The sequence below is a fragment of the Mesoplodon densirostris genome, chromosome 3, assembly GCF_025265405.1.
Source record: "Mesoplodon densirostris isolate mMesDen1 chromosome 3, mMesDen1 primary haplotype, whole genome shotgun sequence".
NCBI lineage: Eukaryota > Metazoa > Chordata > Mammalia > Artiodactyla > Ziphiidae > Mesoplodon > Mesoplodon densirostris.
In genome coordinates this window covers 355534-365342 of record NC_082663.1, presented here as the reverse complement: position 1 = coordinate 365342, position 9809 = coordinate 355534, and the positions used below count along the sequence as shown (strand labels likewise).

The window sequence follows — 9809 nt, the reverse complement described above, 5'->3', positions numbered from 1 at the left end:
ACACACACCGCACGCACGTAAACACACACCACAGGCACACGCCACAGACAGACACAGACACGCACGTGTAGACACACCAAACACATGCACACCACACCCAAAGACACGCACCACCCGTATAGACACAGCACACAGAGCAGACACACACCGCACAGACACATACCACATACAGACATGCCACACACATACGCACACGCCACGGACACACGCCATAAACGTACACACACACACCACACCCACGTGAGCACACACACACGGGGGCAGGAAGGTGGAGCTGTGTGAGCCCCCCATTGCTGTGGCCACGTACACCAACAATGACCAGTCAGCTGATCAGCGGATCGTGTTCCAAGGGCCAGGACTTCAGCACCGCACTGACTCTGATGGCTCATCCCTCTATTATGTCATCTGCACCTAGTAATTTGTGAAAATATAGCGCCAAGCTGAGAAATGAAGAATGTAACCAAAGTTAAAGTTATGTTTGAAACTCTAACTGTAAAGGCAGTTTGATCATCCCCAGTGCAAGAGTGGACCAGGGAAAACAAACGACAAAACCCCAAAAAGCCATACTGCCCAGGTACTGGGATCCCTGGGTCAGGAGAGGCCCCCCAAGAACACATAGCCAGGGGCCTGCGCTTCGCTTGGGTTTGGTGTCCTCCTCAGCTTAGAAGCTTTCACTGAAACTCACTGCTCAGCAGAAGCAAACCAGGAGCGTTTTTAGAGAGGCTTTCCAGCCTTGGCAGGAGTAAAGATGGGAGCCAGGTGGTTTGCTTCTAAAGCGTCCTGAGAGAACGGAGGTCTTGATAAGCTCTAGCTTAGACTTTGTTAAATATGAAGAGAAAGTGCAAGCAATCCCACAGGGACACTAGGAAGAGAAAAGCCAAAGGATCATATGTAACTAGAAACACAAAGTAAGGAGTACAGATATGTTCAGATATATCAGTTATCAGAACAGAAGCAAGTGGGGCTTCACTGGTGGCGCAGCGGTTAAGAATCTGCCTGCCAGTGCAGGGGACACGGGTTCAAGCCCTGGTCCAGGAAGATCCCACATGCCAGGGAGCAACTAAGCCCGTGCACCACAACTACTGAGCCTGCGCTCTAGAGCACATGAGCCACAACTACTGAAGCCCGCGGGCCTAGAAGCCACCGCAACGAGAAGCCCGCGCACCGCAATGAAGAGTAGCCCCTGCTCGCCGCAACTAGAGAAAGCCCGCACTCAGCAACGAAGACCCCACGCAACCAGGAAAAAGGAAAAAAGAACACGAGTAAATGGATTTTAAACCAACCAGTTATTTATGAGAAAAATATCTAGAACATAAAGGAACAGGATGGTTAGGTGTGGAGGAGGTTTGCACGCCGGCTAGTCCGGGCCCGAGAAAGCTGGTGTGGCAATATTGATACCAGACAAAATGAGTTTTATATCAAAGGCACGGTCAGAGAGAGTCATTTTCTTAAGATACAAAACACATAAACCATAAAGAAAAAGATAGTTTGCCGTGCTAAGATTTTAAAGCCTTGTATTTTTTTTTTAATTCTTAAAAGACAAAGCCATAGACTGAGAGAAAATCTTTGACGAAGCACTACTATCCTGAATTTTAAAATGACTCCCACAATTCACCAAAAACGGCAAACAAGTGCAGGACAGACAGTAGAGGAGCAGCCAGCGTGCCGGGGAAGAAACCAGGGTGGGGCTGCCTCCTGGCACTGCCATGGTCCTTAGGGGGGCCGTGGGGCCCCTCTCCTGCCCTGCAGCTGACGCAGCCTCCGAACCACGGCCCAGGGAGGCTTTCACCGGAAGCCCTGCCATGCTCCCCTCCCTCAGACCTGCCTGTGACCCGCTGCCCCTGCCTGACCTCATCCACCCTCTCGCTCCAGCCCGTAAGGCTCCTCCACCCCTACCCTGGACACTGTTCCTGTCAAGTCTTGGCTCGAAGTCTGCCTGGACCACAAGACTGCCACCTGGGCTACAGGACGCCAGTTGATCCATCTGCGCAGCACCCGCCGCCGCCCAGTGCATCACAGAACTTACACGGTTCTTTGGTCACTTGTCTGCACCCTGTCCCCTGTCCACATGCGCAGGGATGTCAGCTTCAGCAGCATGATTTCTGCATCTTTTCTTCCCTAATGTGTCCCTGGCACTGTCACAGGGCCTGGCCTTCAGCAAGGGCTCAAGAACCAGCTGATTGAAGGAGGGAAGGAAATGCACATAAAACAACTCGCTGCCACCTCACCCCTCAGAGAGACGGAGCTAAAACGTCTGATGGTACCAAATCGGTGGGGAGGTAAGACCCCAGCGGGCGCCGGTGGGATGCTGCGACGGACTGAATGCTGTGTCCCCCCAGATCTCACATGCTAAACCAACCCCCAAGGTGATGGTGTTAGGAGGTGGGCCTTGGTGAGGGTGAGTAGGCCATGAGAATGGGACCAGTTCCCTTCAGAGAGACCTCACAAAACTCCCGCGCCCCTCCCACTGGTGAGGACACGGTGAGCAGTCGGCAGCCTGGAAGCTGGCCTGCGCCAGACCCCACTGCCCCGCAGCCAGGCCTCAGCCTCCAGCCTGCAGAGACGTGAGAAATACGGGTCTGTTGATAAGCCACCCAGCCTCTGGTATCTTTGTTCCAGCGGCCCGAACGGGCTGTGACAGCTGCCCGCGTCAGGACACCTTTGGAGGACGCCTGGGCAGCCCCTGGTGAGGTGTGAGCCATGAGCACCCTCAGGTGTGTCCTCCGTCCCGCAGAGGCGCACTGGGCAGGGGCGGGGGCCAGCCACTGGGCACGTAGAAGTCTGGGAACAACCCGCAGATCCATCGCAGCAGTAGGCTACGTGGTGGGAGAGTCACGTGACAGCGTGAACATGAGTGTTGTCCAGCCCCAGGTCTCAACACCGTGAGTCTGAAGATCACAGATAGGGGGGAGGGTGTGGGGGACGGCAAGCCGGGCAGGTGGCCTCCAGGGACGGGGAGCAGCTGGCTTAGACCCAGCTGGCGGGGGCAGGTTGGCCTGGTCTCCCCAGGAGGGACAGGGAGTCACAGAGTAGAGACGGGGGTGGTGGCCTGCTGGACGCAGGAAGGGGGCCTGGCCAGGGCGCGACTGCTGCAGCAGGGGCAGACTCAAGCTCTGTACGGGGCACTTGACGCTTGTGCAGTTTGGGGGTGCTCCTTGACCAGACAAAGAAATGAAAACATGGCTCCCTGGGCCTTGGGAGGAGTCTCCGCCTGGGCCCTGGTGACCTCCCGGCCCTGCCCACACACACCTGTCACCAGGTCCTGGGCAGGGCGAGGCCGACCCCACCACACACATGACATGGGGCCAGGCGTCTGCTCCTCGCAGGAGAGCTTGAGTCTGGGGTGTCCTAAAGACACCTGGGATGCCCCCCCCCAACCCTCAGTGACGGGCGGGAAAGGGAGGGAGCGCTGAGAAAGCGGCCGCCGGAGCTCCTCTTTGGCCCCGGGTCCACTTGTGCTTTTATTACCGCCTCGTATCTGGTGGTGAAGGACAGTCTTACAATATAAATTAGCCTACACACGCTTTAAAGGAAATAAATTTGGAAAATCAGGTAGACGTTTCCATTTACAGTAAACATGTACTAACACGTATGATTTATTTTACATCAATATTGCAAATTTAATACAAACCACAGTATCAGAAGTGTATTTGAAAGCTTTCTAAAGGCACTGAGAAAACAGTACAAATAGTTATATTATAGTGGATCCATTTTTAAAAATTCAACAAGTCAGTCTAGATATTGAAAACTTTTTTCATCCAGTAGAAACTGCAAAAATATAAAATATAATTTGTGTTTATCTCCTCCCTTCCACCCCATTCCTACATCATATTTGATTTTAATATTTTTCAGCTACATAGACAAAAGCTACAGACAACAGAAAATACAAGCCCGTAATTAGCACTGGTAATGACATTTTAAAGCAGGACTGGCCACACCTGACCTTCTACATTCCATCCTCGCCTTCCCCACACGATTTTTCAGCAGGGGCATGGCTGGAAAATAACAAAGGTGCTGCTGACTGAGGGAGTTTTTTTGTTTTTGTTTTTGTTTTTGTTTTTTGCGGTACACAGGCCTCTCACTGTTGTGGCCTCTCCTGTTGCGGAGCACAGGCTCCGGACGCGCAGGCCCAGCGGCCGTGGCTCACAGGCCCAGCTGCTCCACGGCATGTGGGATCTTCCCAGACCAGGGCACGAACCCGTGTCCCCTGCATCGGCAGGCGGACTCTCAACCACTGCGCCACCAGGGAAGCCCTGAGGGACGTTTTGTTCCCACCGACCTAGCATGTCAGGACCTGGGCCCCAAGCATGATGGCCTCTCCAGAATGCAAGACCTGCAGTGCTGATGTCCAGATGCTGAATTCTGCATCAGCAACGCACGACTTGTCTACCCACCAACCGTGACCAATTTGGTGCACTTGGTCCCGGGAGAGTGGGTGCCATCTGAAACGTTTGGGCACCGTGGCCCTCATGGGAGGCGACAGCTGAATGTCCTTCAGCCTGCAGCTCTTCTTTGGTTACACTGGGATCCGGCTACAGTGTGCAAACATGCAATGGTGTCTCTCAAGTCCATCTTTTCGGTCCAGGGTTTTCCCGCTTTTGTGTTACGCGCATGCAGCGCACCTGTCTGCTGTACCCTGAGACAGGAGGGGCAAGCGTCACGCTGAGGGGTGCCCCGGTGCATCCCAGGACCCACCCCTGTGCCGAGGGTGACATTGCACAGAGGGAGCTCCAGAGAGGCTGACAGTTACTTTTGAAAGACGGTGCAGGGCTGCCTGCGAGGAGCTGGGCACTTGCCTTGAATAGAAAGGAAGGAGGAAGTTTCCGAAATTCCATCCCTTGTCTTAGGGATTAAATCTATCAGGTGTGCTGGGCTCAGCGTGAGAACTAAGTAGAGAGGGATGCTGAGCCAGTGGGGGGCGAGGGTGGGAAGCAGGTGGTCCTGATGGGCAGCCTGGCTGCCATCGTGACAGGGAGGGGGAGACTCTGGCGAGGGAGGGGGGGACAGCACAGCACCGATGTCACTTTTGCAAGGCCCCCGGGGGCTGGGCCGAGATGAGCAGGCTGCTGGGCAGGGCACGGGGATCCCAGGAAGCCACAGATTGATGACTCCCAACCCTGGGCTCCAACGAGTAACCTCTGTCAGCCCAGGGAGAGACCTTCAGCTCCCACCACGCCCCCCAGGGGAAGCCCCTCCACGAAGCAGGCAGCTGCCTAAGGGTCCAGAAGACCCAGTCCCGCCAGCCCAGTCCTGAGTCTGACAGGGTGACGATGCATTTAGCAAACAGCTTCAGCATTAACTCAGGAGCTGAACACTGACACCCCAAAGCCACAGATGCTGGACAGAAAGACCCCCCGCTGAACGCAGCGGGGCTGCAAGGGGCCCCTGCGCCTCCCGAGCCTCCTGGGACGCATGATCGCACCCGTAAGGAGGGTCTCCAGCCCCAGCACAGAGGGGTCTCCGACCAGCTTCCCCCTGCTCGGTGGTGATTTTGTCCCCTGGTGTCGTGTCCTGCGCTAACTGCACCCGTGGCGTGGCGTCACCCGGAAGGCGCAGTGACCTTCGCCCTGAGCCACGAGCCACCCCTGGTGATTGCAGGTGACCTGCACTTTCAGATTTATTCTTTTGCATCCTAATTTCCTGCGTTCGGAATGTGTTACCTTCACAATTTTTTCTTTCTTTTTTTTTTTTTTGGCCACACCGCACAGCACGTAGGATCTCAGTTCCCCGACCAGGGACTGAACCTGCGCCCCTGCATTTGAAGAATGGAGTCGTAACCACTGGACCGCCAGGGGAGTCCCCACAATTTTTTGGTTTTTATAAAGCATTACCTGTCTGCCTTGTCTCTAATAGCTCCTCCTGGGATGATGATTGGCGTCTCATTTAAAAACATGTACAGAGTCAGCAAGACAGCTGGACAACTGGACTAACTCGTTCCTTTCCCTACATCTTGTACTTCTCTAGACTTCCAGATCCAGACCCTGTAAACTAGGTTGTGTGATGCGGTGAGAAGCAGATGAGCAAGAACCACCTTCGGGAGCCCCCTGACAACACCAGAGATGCTCGCGGAAGGAGGAACAGCGGCCAATCCTCCCCCGGGCCGGCCTCAGCCTGTGCCAGCACCTCAGGCACGTCATGAAGTGCCGGCCCGGTGCTGACAGCCTCTTCTGCCTGGAACTTCTGGACTCCGCCCAGGATCGGGCAAGCGGTCACCTGCCGCTCAGTAAGCTTGATTCCCAACTTGCTGTCTCGGCAGTGGGACCCCCTGGGTGAGGCTGCTCCCCGAGGTCCACTCACCGGAGGCGGCGTCGGGGAAGCCGGGAAGGGGGGGCGCTGGACGCTGCAGTCGGGCCAGGTCGCCGGTCGCCTGCCCTCGCTTGCCGCACCTCTCGGAGCGCCGAGTGCTGCCCGGCCAGGCGGCCCGGCTCACTCCGGCCTCTTTCTGAGAAACCGTGTCCCCTTAGAGGGCAATACTATCACACTTGAGCAGACTTAAGACCACTCTGCATTTAAGAACTTCAGTGGCGTTGGACGAGATACAGGATTTGCTATTGCACGCGCCTCCCTCAGGAAAGTCTCTGCCCCTGCACTGCCATCCCGGCCGGCTGAGGGACGGACGTCAGCCTTGACAGAAGCCTGCTCTATGGCAGGAACGTGCACTCGGGGTCTCTGGGTGGCATCCGTGTCGCCAAGGCACTCCTGGGGAGCATCCCGGGCACCCCACCCTGGCTGTGAGCGGCCCACGGGGGCGTGTCCAGGGGCTCAAGCTTGACTACAGGTGCAGGCCCGGGAGCCTGGCAGTCACAGCCCAGGCTGGGGGGTTGGTGGCCCCCAGCACAGAGGCGGGGCGGAGGCTCCAGGCAGGCGCAGTGTGCGGGGTGCAACGGGGCCAGCTCCCTGCTGGGCCTGGGGTGGGCCCCCAGCAGGCCGGGCCCCAGGGGTGGGCTGTAGAGGGGGTGCCTGGAGTTCGGCTCCATCTTCAGGTGCATCCTGGTAGGGAAAGTGACCAGCTGTCTCTTGGCCACGTCACTGGCCCCCAGCCACGCCTGGCTCGGGGACACAGAGTAGCCATCCGCCGCATCCTCGGACCCGGATTCACTCTCCATCTTGATGGGCACATCGAGTGACAATATGGGGTTACACGGGGCTCCCGGGGGCATTGGGACGCCTCGGAACTTGTTCTCGGTGGGATAGCACCCCGCGGGGAGATGCTGCGCTCCCGGCCGAGGAAGCCCGTCCTCCAGGCTCCCCTGCGGGAAGGGGCAGCTGGTGGGAAGGGGCGCCTGGCCCTGGAGGCCATCCCGCAAGGCTCTGCTGGTCCGGCCGGCGCAGGGCCCGGGGGGAGGCTTGGGCTGGTGAGAGCCAGGTGAACTCCTGACGGCGTGGACAGTGCCCTGTGTGCCCGGGTAGGGCAGGCAGGCGCCACGGGCCGGCGCAGCGGGGAACGGGTCACCCTTGCCAGGTTCCAGCTTCAGTTTGGTGCCGCTGTCCTGACCGTGTCTCCCCGGCGTCCAGTTCAGGTGCTTCGAGGGTCCCTGTGTCTCGAGGTGGCAGCTGTATGGGGGGACGTCCCTCCGCTCCCTTGGGCAGGAGGGGCCCCTCGGCACCCCCCCCAGTTCCTCTCCTCGCCCATCCCTGCGGGAAGAGACGCCCGTCAGACAGAGCAGGGGCAGCGGGGGCCCAAGGGGAGGCCCTGCATCACGATGGTGCCAGCCACCTGCCGGGGCCGCTCTGCACTGCCTGTGCCCCCGTGACACCGGGCCAGCCCCCGCCCCTCCTGAACGGGCCTTCCTGTGGCCTGCCCAGGACCCAGAAGCGGGGGCAGGTGGGGCCTGGGAGGGGAGGGAGGGGAGAGGGTTTCTGAGCAAAGGTGAGCATGGAGTTCGGGCGTCACCCGGGGGTCCAGACCACGGGCAGAGCCACGGCTGTGGTCCCCACGTGAGTGATGACAGCCTCCAGGGTGAGGGGTGGGTGTGGGCACCCTCTGTGCGTCCCCACATCCCACTGAGAGAGGTTCGGCCACGTGGTCAAGGCCGCCGACGCTATGCCTCAGCCACTTACCCTGCGGCCCCCTCGGGGTGGGGGTGGAGGAGATCGTGGCCGCCCCGCAGGCACAGGCAGGGGCCCCGGCTTGCCAGCCGGCCCCAGTGGCAGGCGTCTGCGGGCCTCCTGAACACGGACAGGCCGTTTCCTCCGCTGCCCCTCCCTGCCAGGATTCGGAAAAGGGGGCGTGAGCAGCGCCTGGGCTGGGCGGCCGCCATCCTCAGCACCATCGACACACCCGTCCGCCCGCCCAGCCCTCCAGGCAGCATCGCCACAGAACGCAGCAGTCTCCAGGGGCACGGTCATTTTACCCATTTCAAAAAGACGAGATGGAGAATTTAACAAGTACCTGCTAAGTAACTGGGTTTTCCGTGCAATTCTGGTTCACAGAGGCTTGCGGCAGCTTTTGCTCTGCGCAGGACAGAAAACAGCAAAACAACATGCAGATTAAACGTGTGTGAGGGCAGAGACTACAACACGACCCTCGTTGTTGTCACACCCGAGAGCGGAAGATACAATGACTCACACTTTCTAAGCCTGTAGAGATTGTAAAGCCTTTTCCCAGTTACAGGTTTGCTGAAAATTCCCGTTCTCATCACCTTTCAGGCTGAGGAAGCACTAATGAATTTCCCTCAGAAAGCAGACATACGCCTAAGATGACTTTCAGTGCATTTGTTTTCTTCTGGATGGTCAGAATGGAAATACAGATTCCTCTGAGTTGCGGTAGTTATTTGCGGTAGTTTACAAAGTCATCATGAGCACTAAATGAGTGATACTGAGCCATCGCCCCAGGGGAGTGTGTACACAGACACACACACACAGACACACACACACACAGAGACACACACAGAGACACACAGACACACACACACGTCTCACAGACCTTATAATCTTAGATCCTAAGGCAATGTGCAACTTATTCTGGGAGATCATAGTTTCTTCATATTTCAAAAGAAAAAACAAGGCTCAGGAGTGCTAAGTGACTTGCCTAAAGCTGCCTCTATAGCAGGTACGAGAATGGGATTCAAACCCTGTCCAACTGGCACCACAGCCAGAGCTCCCTGCACTGCAGTTGGCCCTACCTCTCCATCTTCTGGGCGTCTCTGTAGGAGCCAGAGACAGAGAGATGGAGACAGAGACATGAGGTTGGAGCGTCACCCTTAGTGGGTAAGGCACCATCGGGGGCGACTCAAATATCTTCTACACGGTTCACGTCCCTGATGGACCAGGCAGGAGGCAGATCACACACACAGAACCTGTGAACATTTAGGAGTGGGGGTGTATCACAAAGTCCCGTTCAGGAGAAGTTGTGAAGGACCTGAAATGCCTTCCAGCGACCACGACGTCCCTTCCGAGCAACCCTCCTGGGCCTCGGGTTCCCGGGTCAGTTCCTCACAGCCTCTGAGCTCAGAAGGGAACGAGCAGGACGCAGGCGCCGAGGCCGGTTAGGAACTCAGTTCAGAGCCGAGTTCAGCTGCAGAAAACCCGAAGTCAAGAAAAGCTATTTGCTTCTTTCCTAAAATGCTGGCCGGCTCTTCCTCTCTTCGAGTTTTAATGATGTCCTGTACAATGTGTGTCTAGTATTCGTTGCACGGTCGCCCTGTGGGCAGCATCCTAGCCCTCACCGCACAGACCCTCGCCAGACCTCCGAGGGACGTCCCGGTGTCCACGCCGCCCAGGGCAGTGGCAGGTGAGCCGGGGAGCCCGCACCCACCGCCCCAGGCTCAGGGCTCCCGCGCGGCCCTGGCTCGGGGTGCCGTCCGCAC

General features: G+C 57.6%; 1 protein-coding gene across 4 annotated transcripts in view; it reads right to left on the bottom strand.

Annotated features, from left to right (window-relative positions):
* Positions 1 to 3598: 3598 nt before the first annotated feature.
* AHRR (aryl hydrocarbon receptor repressor) overlaps positions 3599 to 9809 on the bottom strand; it is a 73132-nt gene continuing 66921 nt past the window's right edge. For 3 of the 4 annotated variants that reach the window (XM_060092684.1, XM_060092685.1, XM_060092687.1), the window contains 3 exons: positions 8393 to 8454; positions 8062 to 8206; positions 3600 to 7635 (listed from right to left, as the gene is read on the bottom strand). In XM_060092684.1, coding sequence (XP_059948667.1) covers positions 6642 to 7635; positions 8062 to 8206; positions 8393 to 8454 — 1201 coding nt within the window. In that variant the 3' untranslated portion in view covers positions 3600 to 6641. Of the gene's footprint in view, positions 7636 to 8061; positions 8207 to 8392; positions 8455 to 9809 lie in introns of all 4 variants that reach the window. The other variant, XM_060092686.1, reaches the window with a different exon arrangement.